The sequence below is a fragment of the Colias eurytheme genome, chromosome 1, assembly GCF_061535395.1.
Source record: "Colias eurytheme isolate Ceu_HAF_F1 chromosome 1, ilColEury1 Martin Lab GWU primary, whole genome shotgun sequence".
Taxonomy (NCBI): Eukaryota; Metazoa; Arthropoda; class Insecta; order Lepidoptera; family Pieridae; genus Colias; species Colias eurytheme.
The window spans coordinates 8150857-8170833 of record NC_142980.1 but is presented as its reverse complement, the minus strand read 5'-3'; the positions used below and the strand labels follow the sequence as shown (position 1 = coordinate 8170833).

The following is a 19977-nucleotide window of genomic DNA, read 5'->3' as shown; positions in this document are numbered from 1 at the left end:
GTGTATAATTGAACATTCAAATAATGAGATCCTTGCTCGTTATAGGACCTCTTATATCGTTGGATGTATTGTACAAAAATACTTAGGTACAAATTATACGAATGTTATAACGGTCGAATTTTTACGTTTTTTTTATTTTAATTAAATATGAACTCTAAACTACGAAACTTAAGATCAATTTTGGTGAAGTAATGTCCAATTGTTTGAAATTCAATTTGAAACAAAAGGGACCCCAAGGGTACAGTCGCCTTTGTTAATATTATAATAAAATAGTAACTGTTAATGACACTCATGTTGTTTGTGGGTTGTAAAGCAGGGTACTGTGACTAACTCTTGTGCCATGACTAATACAAAATGTGCTATAAAGTCTTAAGAATCGGGGGATAGACGGTGAATAACGTGAAATATAATACATATAAATATAATATATTTAACTAACGACGACTGACGATATTTAAAGTCACTTTTAACACTTACTATAGTCCTTTTCACCATAGCTAGCGCGCACGAGCAAAGTTTGTCTCCGCAACTATTTTGTCTCTCCCATCAATTGTATGGGGAGTTACGTAGCATTTGCTTGTGACTTTACCTGTATTCATGGGCTGACTGCATATAATTCACATCTTTTCGTTCATAGCTTTTTTATTAGTTCATCAATTTAACGGAGTCCATTCCACCTGACTCCGACTTTCCAAGGTGATAATTAACCACCTCGAGCTTCTTAATATTAATGTATATTTATATTTTATTATCAAAATATAAAGCAAACATTTCGTTATATGGATTTTTTTCTTTTTCAGATTTTTCCCCTTTGAACCAACGAAAATGTACGGCACATGAAAAAATATTATCTATGCATAAAATACCTACTTTAAAAATAAATTTATTTCGTGTTGTGTCAAATGACCCCCTGGAGTGGGGAAAGAGAGGGGATTGCAACTCTCGATTTTTCCCCTTGTCCCCATGATTTTTGTACGGCGTTGCGGAATAATGGATTAAAAGCAGTATAGCAATAGTATGATGCCGTACATGGTCAAATGACCAAATTTACCCCCGGTAACTCTCGGAAATTAAATAAAAAATCCGACTTGCTGGACCAACATTTTTGTACGGCACTGAGCGGTTTCTTATTATTTTTAATGGATCTATCGATGGTTAAGAATGCCGTACAAAAATATATGACCAAAATTCACCGAGTCTACCTGTACTTTTCAATTCTCATCTGCACTCAGTTGGACAGCTTACAAGTGACGGCATAGTGATGAATCTTATTATTTTATGCTCTTCTATCGTTCTAGATATGTCCCCTGGTGGTTCATTTGACCCAATTTGACCCATATTTTTTTCCTATGCGGGCTTGTAGTCTATAACAGCATCATCTAGTTGACGGGGTGAGGTCGTGAGGAAGTAAAATAATATTTCTAGCATTTCAAATTTTCTTATTTTTACACAGGCAATTCACTTCTGTAGAATTAGCAGCGCAGTCAGTAATTCAATAAATGGCGGTACAAAAATGTAGAGTCTCTACCACTCTACAACTCTAAACCAAGTAATATTTTTTCCTTTCTGTTGTTTTTTATGCAAAATATCTCGAAGGCTTTTTGACTAAACATATCTTGACACAATCTTTATTATATTTTAAGTTTAACATAGAAACGCAAAAAGTGTATGCCCCGTCAATTCTGCCTCACATGATGACAAAAAAATCTGAACAAAAACTAAAGTAGGTAATTGTGTCAACTTATAAATAAATCCTATAATTATAACTGTTAAAACATTGCAGTTTTTAGCCCTCAATAAATGCCATACTAATTATGTACCTCTTTCCGATTTCTAGTTATTATTCAGTGTTTAATGTAGTGCCAATAATAAATTGTTTAAAAATTATAAGTTAAGAAGTGAAACGTGCATGACTAAGCAAGGGTTGATTCAGAAAAAGTTGAATAGCAGTTAAACGGGGGCTCATAGAGTTCCCTGTAGGGCGCGGCGCGATCTAATCCAGATGATTATGATAAATGACCCGCTAGGGATCGATGGACGGGCTAATTCAACCTGTACTTTATTAGAAAACTATTACAAATATTCAATATACATCAATGTTTGAACAGTGTCATTGTTCGTGGTAAGTATCGTCACCTAAATTTTAACAATAAAAATAACCGTAAACAAGTTTCAAATGTCTATTTTATATTACTATTCAAATCTGAACGTAATGAAACTAACATCTATGGAACAATACGTTAATTTACTTGTTTCGTGCCAGTCGGATGGGACAAGGCTGTATTTAAGGATTTTAACGTCAATCATCATAAGATGACAAAGGTAAGAATTCCCTCTGATTGCCCCTGACATTGACTATCCGGATGCAGTTATTATATTTATAAGCGGACAAAAGGCACGAGGCCGCAATTTGAAATGATTGGCCCTCTTGACGTCTGATACAGATGTAATGGCGCGGAAACGTATTCTAATCCATTTGCATCACTTTATATTTCGTTCCTTTCAAAATAAATCGTAAGTAGCAAAAGATGTTGAATACAACTACAATATGCTGAATAGATATCGGCTCTTGCAACACATCTTTCTAATTTACTACACATAAATATAAGGTTATGATTGGTTATGATTCTATAAAGAACTTTATTAATTTTACTTTTTAAAAACTACACTTGTATTAGGTATTATGTTTCAAGATTTCTTGTAGTTTTTAAATGTACTATTGTTTTACATTTGCGGAACAACTAGTAAAGAGACAAAACCTTTCTGCGTAGCTTTTAAAACACGAAAATTTAGTAGCGATATAGCATCAACTCATTGCGTACATACGTACAAATAGCATCGTCAAAAGTGATTACATTTTCCATTTCGAATCAAAATTGATGGGACGAGCTCAGTTCTGCTACCGATTTATTCGTTTATGTGATTGTTTTTCCCATTTAAGGGTGGTATAATTTGATCTTCGTTCGGTTGTTATAAGAATTTACAGGTTAAACTGTTTTCAATGGAATAAAATGAACTAGCTCTAGAAAGATGCTTTCGTAAACCAACTAGGCAAGTTTAGTATATTCAATACATAATTATCAATATACATTTTTAATATTGTCTGCTAACAAAGAGTTTAAAACTTTTTTTACTAAGCCTTTAAAAAAATTAAACATCATAATTAAATAAATTTTAAGGAATTTTCAAGTCTGGCCGTAACTAGGTATTTGCTGAATCATATTTATAGGTATTTCTTTTTTAGGTATGTATTTTGATTGAATAATAACGGTCTTCATATTACTCTTGCAAAATACAATATTAAAAATGGTCAACGGTAACCGCTTAAATCGACAAGACGGTACACGTCTGCTGCTTGAATTGTTAAAGAATCGAGAATTGACACAACAAAAGCGTGTCTGCATCTATACTATTTGTTGAAGACAGTTGTCGTTGCAGTATATTTTCAGTATACCATTGAGACCCCTTGTGGTGCCAAGAAAGCGCTCCGTCGCCTCCCCGCTCGGTCAACAATACATTCTTAGAGCAAACACGACACCCTCATATGAAATTTATGGTGCTACTATATTGGCTGAATAGGACATTTTCTCGATGGCCATGGGGAATTTTACAAATGTGTTAAAAATATTCAATATCTATTATTGTCTGGTAGTGTAGCATCAGGCTTTAATACACCCTATGTTGTCTTAAAAGTTAGATTACACCTAATTGTCGAAATATTAAGATATTAATTATTATAACGTATGCTTGCCTGAACGTACCTAATTATGATTAATTGTCATTTCAGTTTTTTTTATTTAAACAGTTAATAAAAAACAACATATTATTCCATGATGTGGCAGTGGGTAATAAAAATTTAACCCTCTAAACGCTAAATGAAACAGCATGACGCTATACATAAGCATAAGCTATGATTTTTTCCATAATCGACGTGTTCCCTTTACTACTACACATTATTTTCCATGAGTGTTACGACTCATTAAAATAAAAATAACATTTGCAATAACATGGGTATTTCTAGTAAACTATTCAGATATTTTTAATTTCTCATACATCGTAATGATTGAGTCCCGTATATCAGAAAAGAAGTCTATCTTTAATTGCTGGTATCAAGGAGAGTGGCTCTAAGAGGCCTCCTGAGTCACGTATGGTGTTTGTATTAACGAAATCATTGCGAAGCTAATTCTGGACGCACTCCGAACCCCTTCGATCTCTGCTCGCCAAATGAACCTCGTAATGTCCGCCTTTCTACTGTAATTACGCACCCATTATCAACACTAATCTTTGAGCAACTGAAAATAAAAGGTACCTCCCAAAAGAGCCTCTATTTTAGTATCCGCTCGGTTCAGTTTTATTCGATAGCTGCCACGTCGAGGTAAATGTGTATTTTTTAACAAACTCGAAACAGTCCTTATTACGATAGCGCTAAATCCAAAATCGTCGATCAAGCGTGAAAGCAACGGAACGTAAATCTTACTACACGGTGATATGAATTTGTTTTGTTCATCAAATGTACGGTGTTGAGGGTTAGTAGAGGCTCGAAGGAGTTAATGCGTTACACACAAAAGGCCAAATCACGACCCTCCGGTCGTGCGGCCCCATCGTCAAAGAAGAAATTTGTATTCCAATTATGACGCTATAGACGATTAAAAGTGTTGGTCATTTTAGTATTCCAAATAAAAAGAAAAAATTATAGCAAATTGTGTCGTTCATAGAATATTAATATTTTTCATAGAGCATAGATAACACAGCGCCAATATATTGATAGATAATAAAATAAAATTTCCTTTCTAATTATTAAAAAATAAGCTCTAAAATATGCTGACTAATTTATAAACAAAAATTCTTACAAAAAATTGCATTGTTTTGCCATCCGAAATTTACTAATAATAACATTTCACGATCCAACGAATTATCGTCTTAAACTTGAAATACGGAGACAGATAAACAATAGAAATGCGCTCAGAACGGCAATAAAATAATAATAAAAGGATAATTAATCGATTTCAGTGCATTACCGGGTACATGGGAGTAGGGGAAATAAAATGTGGCCCCACTAGCATTAGCCGTTTGATTGCAATACGAGACCCCAATCCGAGATTCAATAAGGCGAGCCCCGCAGATATATTTTGACATTTCTATTTGTTAAGACATATGATTATTGTGTGGCTAATTATTTTCCATCTATGGACTAATCAAGAGCAATATAATTTTAATGATTGATTTGGAAAACGATTCTAACCTACGATTTTAAATATTTTTTTTTTGTTTTACTATAATGGATTCTAAAAAAAAATTCATACAAAGGAATCTCATCTTAATACTTAAATTGGTTTCATATATCTTACTGGTGATTGGCGAAAAACAAAAACAATAGTTTTGTAGATAGATAACTTCACCTTTAAAATTTATACTAATTCATACATTCATTTATGAAGACATTTTAAATTAGGGTGATGATATTAATTTTGTAATCATTTAAATACCATATAAAAAAGGTTCTTAAATTAAATATAATCCAGATATACCGAGAAAACTATATTGCTCTATATTCACTCTACGCGCTGGCTATTACGTGTGATTTTTTATTTAGCCGTTGTTTGCTAAGGGTGTTTGCGTAACGCGGTTTGTTAAGGGTGGGTCCGATCAAACGTCAACCAAACTGATGGCAATAACATTGTCTTATGGAGGCACAATTAGACTCGTGTCAGCGATCATAACTGACGTGACATTTTAATTGATTGAATGCTTCATAATAGCCAAAGATTTAAAAGACCGACAGTTCCTCATTGAGGCAATATACAGTGTAACAAATTGTCCTTATAACTTTGCAACACGCTTTTAGAAATCTGATTTGATGTCGCTATTTATAATTATTTTTCTTTCTTTGAAGAAAGCTTTTAAGCTTTAAAAGAAAGTTGTATATCGGAAGCCAATTTAGGACATGATCCTGTCCGATATCTTGATTAAATAGTCCGTCCGATGCTGCCTTTACTGTTTGGTCTGCACAATATCAATGCTGCGATATTTTAATCTGAGTCCAAACCATCTTATCCTCGTAAAGCTATCGCGAAATGTCGTACATATCGGATATGTGTAAACAAATCCCCGCATTTTGGTCACAGTTGTAATCTGAGACGTGCAATGTCGAGAGGCACGCGGCAGACACGCGCAAACACCCTATGTTGTCCTGTCTAATGAAATGGATATCTGACAGACTGTCAGAACTGTTGATAGAACTATAACCGCTTCACTTTACCAGCGAGCTTATTATAAAAAGAAGTCATATACCGCAGTAACGCGCTGTTGTGAATTACACTCCAGATCATACCACTAAATAACTAACCAGGCAAATTATATGAAATATTTACAAGAATCTGGTATATTGACTTCCACTTTTAAAGGTGTATTCAGATTGGACAGTGTATACTATGCACAAGTTTGTATGAAATTAATGACTATCGTAATTATCATAGAAATTAGGCACAAAGCTGTTTATTGGTATGAACCTAAAATTGAGCTAATATAACAATCTACGTGATAGATATCCTTCGTGGCTTGGCATAAAAGTTTTCTCTCGTCATTGGGAAACGCAGTCACGTAGGAAATAAAGTGGAATTGAGTTAATGCGTTACTTGTTAGACAGCTCTTCTTATAATGAAAATGTTTTCGTTTGAGTACAATAAACGTATCTGAATTCCAAATAAATAAGTTATGTTTTCTCTTTCATTTGAGACAATATAAAAAATAAATTTAATAAATTAGATAAAGATAAAAATATTTACATTTCTCGAAACCTATGCGAAAGAGCGTATTTTTTTCAAATAGCCATTTTTGCGAGGGCACCCTTCAAGAATATGTTTGGTTACAATGGGTGGAGGAACAAATAAATGTGCCCTGGGTAACTGACCGTGGACAACAAACACATGAAGCTTGACCCGTTTGCAAATGTAAATGGATGAAATAAAATTTATAGTTCGTTATGTTACTTAGGATTTAAGGAGCTGAGGCATGCTTGTGTAAATATAAGAAGTAAATTTAGATTTTTGGGTTCGAAGACTTATTTTTTTGTTTTGTGGGTTCATATTATTTTGGTTTCGTACTTACCCGGTTGCCGCAGATGTGAGTGTGCATCCAATGTCGATTTCGACATAGCTGATAACGAATTCGTCCCATAGCCTGCAACAAATATATGTATCAACTAAAACATAATTTTACCTTAAGAAAATTAAAAATTCAATTATTTACACGACAATACTTCACAGAGGTTACAAGAATGTCTATCCTATCTGAAATATCCACCAGTTAATTATAAGCAATACTAACTTCGGGCTGTCTATGCTAAAATGCGTATGTAGGGCAAATTTTACCAAGACGTCATTTATGTCTTAAATCCGCTCAAATACTAATTTTAGTTTGAATGGAAGTATGTAAGGATTTGATTCCTTTATGTCATTGATAAGAACTATACCAAGAGTCTAACCATAAATTGCATAACCGCCACGGATATAACATGCGGTTATTGCTCGTGGCATAACATTGGCGCATCAGAGCCACACACAGCAAATTGTTTTATAATTAACACGACCAGCTCATCAACGCGCCTCAGGCGCAATCTCTGCAGATAATACCGCCCAATATTCTGTAGGCGATGACACTGCCTCAGGCACAAAGGGCGAGCTTAGAACAATTTTGCACTCTAAAATCAACACCATTAAGTTTAGTATTGGCTACGCTCTACAGATCAAGGAGAAGTCTTTGATGCTCTCAATAGGATTTCACGCGCTGTTAGTGTTAGAGCAACATTGCGGAAACTCCTTTTGATTTCGGTGTATTTTTGATTCTATGTTCTATGCTCATTGAATTTTTGGGGGACTGATAGATGATTGTTATGAATTGTTTGTTTCATATGAACTAGAAAAACTATCTTTTAAAATTATTGTTTTACGCAAAAATCTATTTATTATTCAATTTTCTGAAAGCAAAGAGATTTAAAATACACAAACTTTGACTGTTTGAAGACAAGTGTCTTGTTTTCTCAAGATACATCATATCAATGGTTTACCCTTGATAACCATTAAGCAAAGCATTAACTATTAAGAATTTCGACATATCTAGTGTGTTAGCAGCGTCTGATATAATATGTCTACACGCATGGACATAGGATATCCATTGTTTGCTCACGTATCAGCACACTATCCCAAGGCATCGATCATACATGTAACTCGAGATCCCAATAATAATATATAATAAAAATGATTTTCTTAGCAACTTTAGTGAATCACGTAGGTGACCTATGTTACGTACAAAATTAGATGTTGTGATCACTTTCAGCAAGCTTTCAGCACATTCCGTCAAACTCAAGACTCAGAATTTAAATTAAAATAAAACAAAAGAAGTAAAAGGTGAATTCAAAAATTTAAATTCTATTCGCCGAAACATTTTACAGCAGACAAAGAAATAAAAAAATCTGCAGCATCAGATTAAAAATTGGCCAAAGCAAATTCAACGCCCGAGGCTGTTTACCAAACTGACGCCTTTGTCAAATGTTTTCGCACGAGCCCTTTGATCTCTTGCTATGCGATGGTTAAGCCCTTTCAGATTTCGTCTCGCCTCACTTATTATACATAATTCTGGTATGTAAGTACCTCTATCCGATGGTTAGAAACGATGTAAGAGAAGTGGATTATTGTCTTTATTTTGCGTAGATTTGGTAGGATTTCCATAAATTATTGTTTATGTGACTATCTATGGTAGTTTGTTTTACAATTATTCGAATCGATATTGGCAAATGTAGCCAACTGAAACAAATCCTTATCTTTACATTTTTTATTTAGATAAGTAAACATACTTATTTGAGAAGTGCTTGCAAATATTACATCAACTCATGGTTCATGTAAATTACACATAATTTTGATACTTAAGTAGATACTTATCTCTATATTATTGAGAATTTTCCCAAATCAAATCGATAGTTACCAAACAGCTTTATAATTTAACGATATTTGAAAAGTACATTAATAAAAATGTATGAATATCCATAATCCTCACTAAGGCAAAAATAAATAGCTACCACAAAGGATGACTACGTAAAGCATTATCCCAGTAAGTTTTGAATATTATATCATATAAAATAGCTGTATAGCTTAGGCTAGATAACGGTCTGATTTTCATTTTAAATTACAATCCTCCGCTTAATATACCCTAGAAAACGTACAGCGCTCGTTTTCGCTTCACGGCACGCAAAACAATAGGGGCGCTTACTGTTTCCCTTGAAGCGCCTGAAGCGTTTTCCCCAGCATACTAGCCTTTTCACACTTACCTAAATCGGATGAGAGAGAGGAGCATAGAAAATCACTGGCGAATACTACTTTCAGTTAATTTTCCAAGCCGCCGTTCGCTTCGTCTCCTTTCAACGAAACCCCGGTTGTATTTTTTTTACTTTTTCCTTTATCCTTCTCGATTCTCGAGTTTCCAACATTTTTTTATTCATTTATTAACAGAGTAGGTATCGTATATATGTAAAGTCTCAACTCTATTGTTCATCTGAAAATTTCTGTACGAACTCTACTAAATTAAAAATAAGGCTAAAACTTACACGGTCAGAATAAACTATTATTCAAAGACTATATTCCAACGAACCTAAATATGCAAAATAAAGTTATTAATAACTATTTAGCCATTAGGGAATTTAGTCATTAGGGGCGTCACCTAACAAATCTCACATAATGAATAACGTTTAGTTTAAATAATGTCGCCTGCGTATTTATAATTCGTTTTGAACGAGCGACGGGGGATCATAGTGTATAGGTCGATTTGGGGGCTTATTACGCAACTAAAAGTAATAGTTTATAGAAAAAATATATCTAGCAATTATAAGTATTGATTGATTAGACTCAAATGACGTTTTCAATATGCATAAAGTGATCTAACAAAGGATATGATCGATTAAGTGCCATCTTGTGACGTCATAGATGTTAACTCAAACGAATTTCAATAAAGTTAAGAAATAATGTAATTAAACATTGTTAATTATACAGTTTTTGAAATGCTTTTTGCATTTCTAAGAAAAATATTTCTTTTCCTAATAACATTTGACACGTTATTAAATAAATAATAAATAAAATAAAATTTATTAGCAACTTCAGATATAACATTACAATATTGCTCTGCCTTCTGAACTAGGTAATTACCTGTATCTCAGAAGGCAGAATAATTATTGAAACATAAAAGGGCATTGCCGTTCTTTCATTTCTCTTTCATTTCTTTCATTTTATTTCATTATATCTTCATTCTTTGATGGATCACATAGTACTTTGCTTTCAACTTCAATTTTCCAAACTATTTAATAGGATGTATGGGTTGTGTTGAGATAATTTAAAATTGTTATAAAATAAATTCGCTTCCCGCTGTTTGTTTGTCAGTACCTATGTGAGCTTGGATCTTTAAAACTACGCAACGGTTTTAATGCGGTTTTTTTTAAGATCAAGGGTTTATAGAGAACGGTTATTGTGCATACTTTGTCAAGTTTTAGACAAAGCGCGAAAAATCGCGAAAAGAAAGCTACTCTATAAAAATAATTAAACGTGCAAAATCATTGGTAAAAACTAAAATCCTATCACTACCTGTAAAATACGATCACTACATGAAGGTTTTTGAAAGTAAAAAATAAAAATTATTGATTTTGCTCTCTCGCTTTGTATATTTGAGGGTATGCGATACATTTCGGCAATGTAATATCGAGTGATGCCATAATAACCGTAAGTATAATCGCTCCCTAGGGCGAGACAAAATCGTTTGTAGCTATTGTATAGGGGCATTAAGTCGTCACGGCTCGACGCGACGCGATTTTGTATGTTTGACTCGTTCTGTCATCGTACGCTATCATTAATCATTAATAAGTAACAAAGGTTTAATGGTGCAAAGATTATATAGCAATGAAAAAGTATAGTCAATGTCTTAGAATTTCTGGAAATACTTAATTACAGAGGTAAACCTTAGTTCATGAACAATCTATAGGCTTATAATTGTAGACCTCGAGATGGTAACATTACATGTCTAACAAAGTATGAGAAATAGAAAAACAATGTTTAAACTAAATACCTACGTCCCACATTCACAACATAATTCACACAAAATTGAATCCTGATTAACTAAAACTGATTTAAGTGTAACATTATACGAGAAGTCAAGCGAGGAAACAATGAAAAACGGCATTGAAGCGTAGCGATAACTTCCCCCACCCCAGATAATATTGCATCACTTACCGAAATATTGTAAATGTCAATCAAAGAATTAAAGTCATATTGTTCACTTTATTCGGCGCGTGGCCGCCGCGCGCTCGCTCCGCCATTGCGTGCTATGTTTTGGGGTAGTTTCTATTTTAACGTTAAAAATGTTCAACGAAATTTTATACATGCAACTTGCATTCTTGAATGTAATAGTGTTTAATTGAAATGTTTCTTAACACGTAACTATGAATTGTTTCAGCCCAACTAAATACCGAGAGGCAGTAACGAGCTTCATGATCGAATAATTTGTACAGTGCTCACAAGGTTTTATTTCACGTTCACTTAAAATACAATGAAAAGTATCGTTTCGCGTTTGATATAATTATACATTATGGTTATTCGTTTGACCTTAAGCGCATTCCTTTTTTTATAATCCAAGATAGGTACCGATTTAGGTTTTTATACTAATCCATTAATTTATTAATACATACTAATACCTGTCATAAACGGGAAATATTTGTCTATTTGTAATTACTATTTAGTATTGAACGTAAAAACTACTCTACTGATTTTAAAAATAGTTTTAATATTACAAGAGATAAAATAAATATTTTTACCCTTAGTCAACTAATAACGGCCTTGTATCAAATAGTTAGTTAGTTAGAATAATCGTTTTGTGCAATGATGATGAAAGATGATTGCAATGAAAAAGAAAGACAACATGGAAGGTACGTATCGTATCGATAATTTATTGTCATTTGATAATTGACGTTTGGATTCTCTGAAAGATATGATCTACAGTGTAGATCTCAGATTGAATCTGTAGTCTGATTTTACATAGAGAAACGATGAGTAGGTAATAGATTGCCACAATAAATATAAACAGCTATATTTCATCAGTTATATTAGACAACGAATTATGAACAAAAAATGATTCTTTGGTTTAGTAATTTCCTTTTTAAAAACCTCAATACCTGACAAAAATAAACATAATTTTATTATATTGTGATTTGTGTATTAATTTTTGCATTCTAATATTTATGAATAGAAGCTAGCACTAACTTTATTTCTACCATCTTACTATCGTATGAATATCTATTCATTACATTACATTCACCACTCTGATTACAAAACACGGTCTAACTAAAAACCGGGTTTAAAACGTATTAAAACCGTGGTCTAATAAAAGTATTATATGTATATTACAAAACATGTTTGCGTTGAACCATAGACAATAGTTAAAGAATAAGTTAAAACTATGCACTAAACTTATAAATGGTTTAACTTTAGTGTCTGGGTTTAAAGGACTACTTAGGTGTTTGTAATAAGACGGTAGAATTCTACATCGTATACCGAAAAACTGATTGTTATTATTAATAATAAAATGTATTTCCACATAGTTACCTTGTGAACCCTGTGTTGTTGCATGTGTTGACCACGAACTTTTATACGATGCATCTGAAAATAAGAAAACAGTTTAAATACTAGAAATCAAAGCCTAACTATATAATAAACAAATCATTGAATAATTGGATCTCTATATATTTTTAACCCGAATTGTAAATAACCACCAGTTAGGTTTATTTGAATAAAACAGGTAGACTTTTGTTTACCCAACGCTGTGAAAAAAAGACGCAAACAATGAATGTTTGTTTTGACCTATCTGATTTATAAATTCAAAGTACACTTCCATTTTTTTGGATTTTAACTTGTAGAGTGCAAATTTTCCGTACAAGTGATAGTTTTAACGAATTTTATTCTAATTTGTGAGAACGTTATGTTAAAATGTATTAAGCACACAAAAACAACTGAAAAAGATTTGCTTTTCCTTCAAAACATTCAATACATCTTATAATATATATAAATCTCGTGTCACAATGTTTGTCCTCAATGGACTCCTAAACCACTTAACCGATTATAATAAAATTCGCACACCATGTGCAGTTCGATCCAACTTGAGAGATAGGATAGTTTAAACAATATGTAGGTACCATGGGCGAAGCCGGGGCGGACCGCTAGTTAATTATATATCTGGTGTACAAGACACAAGTACAACTAATAGTAATTGATTTCTTTCAGTTGTCCTAATAAAATCTGGTATGTTTAATATTGTGGTATAATTTTATATTATATAATGAGATACAATTTCAAGGCAAAATCAAACAGCAATCAAATGTAATAAGCAAAGCCAATATGACAATTATCTTTGTACCTCGGCAAAACAATTGTTACTCAAATGAAAAAATAATGAACCTTAATATGCTACAAATATATGCGTAAGTAATATTGTTCCACCCCAAAGTTCAGGGGTGTTCCTGCTCCGTGACGGCACTGTGGTCACAGGTCAACCCCTAGTCTGTGTTTATCGTGCTTTGTTCTAAGTCAATATTAATCGTTTTTAAATGTTAATTGATTTGCGTAAAATATCATTTATAATCTAGTAACCACAGATAATATAATACCAGTAGTAACAAAGCTTATATAATTAAAAATTGTTGTGTGGTTTTATGAAACCACGGTAAAAGTGAAACTTAGGCACAAAATTATCGTATTTGTACGATAATTATCGTACGGTTCGACCGTCACGCGACATGCGCTACACAGACCAAAAAGTTTGAGACGATGTAATAAAAGTTTCACTTTAAAAATCTACTTAAGATACTTTTAGGCTTAGGGAAATGGCATAGAAGATAGAATAGTATTTAAATGTATGGCATTAATATAGCGGTAAGCAATTTTAAGTAACGTACAGAATTATTTGTAAGGATAGTTTATAAGTATTTCTTTGAGATTAAATAGTTAAATGTTAAGCAATTATAGCACTAAATATACCTTGCACTTCTCAGTTCTAATAGTTTTCTTCTAATTTCAAATTGATTATACAAATCAATATTTGAAGGGCTCTATATTTCACACTCTTCAATAATGATATTATATTATGCAACGATATGCGATTTGAAATAAAAGTTTACTTTATTAGGTTTATTTTTTCATTGCTTGTACAAGTAATTTATGTTTCAATCAATTGCAATACTTATACCTATCACTTGTCATAAAAATAGTTAATGGCTAAATAACAAAAAATCCCGGAGAGCCAATTAATTATTGGTGTAGAGTCCAGGGTTTAACATAAAAAACGTTTTTAAAATCCCCATCGATTCTATGTATGCTTCAAAAGTAATTCAGGGTCAAAGTTTATGATCATTGTTTATGGACTTTTCCCGAACAGAATTCAAACCAAAAACTGTTGATCTTATAAAACTCTACAAAGTGGCTTTCATGTTTTTTTCTTAAGTGTTACCATTCCTGTGATATAAACTAAATAAAATAGCCAGTTTCAGAGGTAAATGTTACTTTATACCTATTTGTTTACATTTATTCACATCATTATTTATTAACTTAACGGACTTCAACCACATTATATTAATATATTTTTAATAAATAATATATTTGCATATAACATAATATATATAATAGTCATATAAGGTAATCCAGATTCGTGACCAATCATTGAAAAATTGAAAATTCTTTTTTTAATCCGGACGGTAAATTGAAATAAACGTTGGTTTCGTGTCATAGGCCTATTCAAATAATAGAGGTACTTTTTTTACCCAACGCAGTGAAGTAGTCACACACAATGAACAATCAGATTAATTATAAATTCAAAAAACACTTAAATTGTTTGGATTTTAACTAGCAGAGACAAATTTTCCGCACAATAATATTGCTTGTATTAAATATTATTTTTTTACTAAGCGACACCGACCGCGTAACCCAGTCCTAAATTCTTGAATGTGGTGTTTGCTCTTTATAACTTTTTTTTTATCGCTTAAATAGGCACACGAGCTGGCGGATCACCTGATGGAAAGTGATGCCCGCCGCCCATAAGCATTCGCGATGCTAGGGCCACCGCGAATGTGATGCCGGCCTTTGAGTGATGATGTTGATGGTCAATGATGGTGTTTCTAGAAATATCATATGCTCATCTTCATGAGCAAATATAATGTTCAAAAGCACTTATGAAATTTATTTTCATTTAGAAGAACATCTTTAGCTTTCCACATTGTCCGTCCGTCGGTGATTGCATCCTTCTTAAATTATAATCCTAATAAATTCTAATATCTAAGTATCTGAATGTATGTATGTTTTTTGTATTTCACATAAAAAACAGCTAATTAGATCTGTATGAAATGTTGTACATAGATAGATTATAGGCTGCAATTAATTATTATTAATCAAAATAACATTATATGCAGGGTATAAGCAGGGTATTATGTATGTTAGTTATTATTATTTTATTTAGGTATCTATAAATTAAAATAAGTCACAATAATTCGTCACAAAAAGTCACATAAGAAGCATCAATAAAGGCATCAATAATAAATCTATACAAGGAATAAAAAATCATAGATTAGGTAATAAATCCATTATTTAAAAATGTTTTAAATGCAAACATTTTTGTTTCTCTCATAAAAGCTTTGGTATTTTTTGAACAAAACCTTGCACTAGCTATGAACATTTATTATGCCTACTAATATTTATTGTAATGCTAGAGGAAATAGTAATAATAATCTTAATAAAAGATATCATTAATCGTCACGTAAATCTTGATCATAAACCTTTATTCAACTTCTTTGCTATGGAAAAGTCATTTGTATTGTTGATAACAATATGAAATATTTCCAATAATACACCTAATTTAAACATTTTCTTTATGTACATTTATGTAAGTACATACATAGCACACTTGAAATTTCAACTTAATAAATCTATGTTAAAAATATTGTTCATGTTGTTATTGTTTCTGTTGTTATTTATTATTTTATTTTCTCGGGCTCTATCATAATACAACTTGCAATGATATGAAAACAGTATAAAAACTCTAAACACTGACTTTCTTATTACATTACATATTATAAAGCACTTAAACTGCTACAAATGCAAAAGACTTTTTTATTCAGAATCTTGCCAAACGTCAAAAAAGTCGATAAAAAGACTGCAGGACTTGCACTTTACACAAAGGTGTAAAAATCTTCACTATGCCGCGGCATTTAAACGCAAGCAATTAAAGGAAGATGACACTTGTATCGTTAGTTAGAACTGGGGTGTCTCGAGTACTAAATTGGTCTTACGACTGCTCACAATCCCTGCTATTTAGTGCCTTTCGCCTCGCAAAACACGTTGGGAACACTTTTTGCACTTTTCTGTTAGTTACAAACAAAGTATGAGATGCTATACAAAACAATCGAGCACTTCGATTAAGCTCAATATGTTATTAATACGTTAAGGGTTCGAACCAGTAATAAGTAAGTTATATTTTTATAACATTTGTTTTATGAAGATTTAAATAATAGTTAATTTGGTCTATGAATCTATCTATATAAATAAAATTGAATACAGAAGGCAATCCTATAGGAAATCGTTATAAATAGATGGTTATTAATAATATCTATAGGTAGAATAATATCTTTAGGTAGTAGGTAAGTAATGTTTTATTTTTTAATAATGTAATATTTTTATAAAAAACCATATCGCATAATTCTATGTTCTCATCTATGGTTAATCAAAAGCACATGCAATAAATTAATTCCTCTATAAAAATTATATCAATATTTACCTAATACGACATGCTATATTTAATATTATATTCTAAAAGGTAATTTGATATTATATTATTGTATTCCGATTAAAAATATTCCCTACCCAAAATTAATTTATGGTATGACGTTTGAACACAGTGCTTTACAATTGGCTTATAACTATACACATTACACACCGTAGAATAATAACTAGTAAAATTATTGCTAATTGCAAGTATAATCCGCTTAACAGTGTGTAAATAACTAGGCCTACGGTGACGCTACGGCCTACGACGTAGAAGGTTACGATGGTCAACATACAGCCACAGCCAGGAAGCTGTTTGCCATTTTCTGACTATATACGTCAATTTTTAATAGGTAAAAAAGCATTGGGTAAGCATTAGGAGGCATTAGGTATGCAAAAGTTGACAAAGTTTTTCTTATAAAATTCCGGAGTAAATCTATCATGAAAATTTTGACATTATGATTTTACATTTACAGTTAAATACTGTCTTTTTTTCCAATTAAGTGAAATGTTGAGTTAATGCTAGTTGATAAATAATCAAAGGTTATTTTAGTGCCGTAATAAAAAATTCACCAAAAGTTGTTTTTATTTACTTCTACGTCAAAAATGATTAGAAGAGGCCGCATTATAGAAATTATAAAAAAATAAATTTAACAAAATATAAAATCCTAAATGTTATTTTGACTATCTTTTAACACGGGAAAAGATTATTATATAGATATTTACACATGATATCCATTTTTAAGTAACCATAAAGAATAATAATAATAATAAAAACAAATAAACTCCCTTGTTTATAACATCGCTTGTTTTTGCTCTACATACGATATCTATATCAATTATGTATCATGCAATTTCAGAAGGTAGTGCACATAACACTTCACAACACAACAATCACAAGTAAGGAAATATATTCACCAAATAGCATCGAGAAGTTGGTAAATGTTCCCGACCGACTGAGGTAGTCGGCGGAACCTTTGATGTCGAGCATGGCGCGCGTTAGATAGTTGACGGGAGCATTATACGTACGTTACGCATCGCAGTGCCGACACTTTCGACTAACATCTGCATCCGACGATATTCGCTACTTAGGGGCGGGAGCTTTTCGAAACCCGCCCCTGACCGACCCCCTCTCTTTTCCACAACTCACGCCGCCAATAGCAAAACTCTACGGCTAATCTTTATCTGAGAAAAATAAACAGGGGTGGGAGTTAATGACGAGGTACTCCTACGGCGCTGGTAATCAGGAGGCTTTGTGGGCCGCGACAGCCTGTTAGCGAGCTTATCCGTCGATGGTTTGGCGAAAATTGAATGCTTTGTGCCGTTTTCAGTTTGCTTTTTTGTTCACACTATCCAGACTTGCTGCAGAACAATCGAATTTTACAATTTAATAGGCTCTCGTTACGGAGAAAGATACTTTGAAAGCATCAGTAGCGTTGTCGGCATAATAGTTGAAATACGATTATTGTTGTGTAAGTTTTGTGTTTCGGTTGGGTATGAATACTATTTCAATTTTTGTTAATAGTTTGTATTTATGGAATATTGGCGTTCCGTGGTTTCACCCGCGTAGGCATAGAAAAACCTTATCCTTTATCTGTTAACCAAGCTATCGCTGTAGCAAATATCATCCAATTCGGTTCAGTTGTTGAAGCGTTAAGATGAGACAGACAAAGTGACATTCGTATTAATAATATTAGTTAGAATGGAAATTTCGTAGCGGTGTAGAGTAGGTAGTACAATATGATTATAATGCATACTAATGTTTTTTTTTTTATTGATTTACGCATAAGTAAATATTACTTACTTTAATAGAAACGCCTAAAACGATTGTTAACAATAACATAAACGCAGAAATATGTTTTTCAGGTATTGTATTTTTTCCCTAAATTTATTCATTTGTCATGATATCATATTTTTCCTATTAAGGTTTCACGGTGAACAATAGCGGTTCAGTCTTTTGTACATGTGTTCTTTTTCATTTATTATTAATTGTGCCTGTGAATGTTTCCTCTCATTTCGATTGTATGGACCTCCATTGTCTTTGTGTTCAATTTGTCGAGCCCGAGCAATTATAAAAAACCTAGTATTTTTATCCTTATTCACTTCCTCTGCCTGCTTAACATATTTGTTAAGATATGTGTGTTGTGTATGTGTTACCGGAAATGTATGAAATCAAGGAATTGTATACAATTCCTAGGAAATGTGTACAATTCCGATACCATTTAGGAAATGTATAAAATATTGTTTAATAAACTATTTAATGCATGCATATATATCCTAGGATATATATAAGAATGTATAATCTTCCTAGGAATTGTATACAATTCCAATATCGTATTAGGAAATGTGTAAAGTAAATGCTTTCTGTAATAAAACACGTTGTTATTTTTTATTATAGCTCTTATTGATACAATCGGGTAACAGTCATACCGTAAAATTGTAATAATATTATATTCATATTATTATCTTACTAATTAACATTTTAAAAATCAACTATCTAACTTTTAACGTAAGTATCACAAAATCAACATATATTTATTCTTATGAAATCAAATTTTCATTTGGCAAGTAATCAGTCCCCTCGTCCCGCTGTCCCCGCGTATATTCAATCCGCCGTATTACATTACGGCTAGCTTTTTTAATATGCCGAAAATTCGTCTTTTTCCAAAATTCTACAAAAAGACGGTCGCGAGCCGACGGAGCCCCACTTCGTAGGGCTCCTATTTCTGTGTAGTTTTAAACAACACGAACCTAACCTAACCCACCTTATCCAAACCAAAAATTTCTGATTACGAATTATCGGCATAGTTACTACAAAATGCCGACCGTTTGTAAACGGCCAGATTATATATCTACAATTTGCCTGCGACATATCAATATCTTAAATGTTTTACATTTCCGATAGCTATTTAGGAAATGTATAGATTTCCTAGGAAATGTGTATGAAATAATTTATTTCACACATTTCCGTGCGATTTTAGGAATTATATACATTTCCTAGGAATTGTATACAATGACGGATTACATACATTTCCAGTAACATATGCATAAACTCGTAATGTAAAATTTGAACATGTAGAATATTCTACATGTTCAAATTTTACATTTGATACACATATGTGTATCATGCAATCGTTTTCGA

General features: G+C 32.4%; 1 protein-coding gene across 2 annotated transcripts in view; it reads right to left on the bottom strand.

Moving 5' to 3' along the window:
* Ets65A (DNA-binding protein D-ETS-3) overlaps window positions 1–19977 on the bottom strand; it is a 54147-nt gene that overhangs the window by 8494 nt on the left and 25676 nt on the right. Inside the window, exons 1-3 of one of the 2 annotated variants that reach the window (XM_090103086.1) lie at window positions 17754–17826; window positions 12636–12689; window positions 7108–7179 (exon numbers count right to left, since the gene is read on the bottom strand). In XM_090103086.1, coding sequence (XP_089959212.1) covers window positions 7108–7179; window positions 12636–12689; window positions 17754–17826 — 199 coding nt within the window. Of the gene's footprint in view, window positions 1–7107; window positions 7180–12635; window positions 12690–17753; window positions 17827–19977 lie in introns of those variants that run through there. The other variant, XM_090103094.1, reaches the window with a different exon arrangement.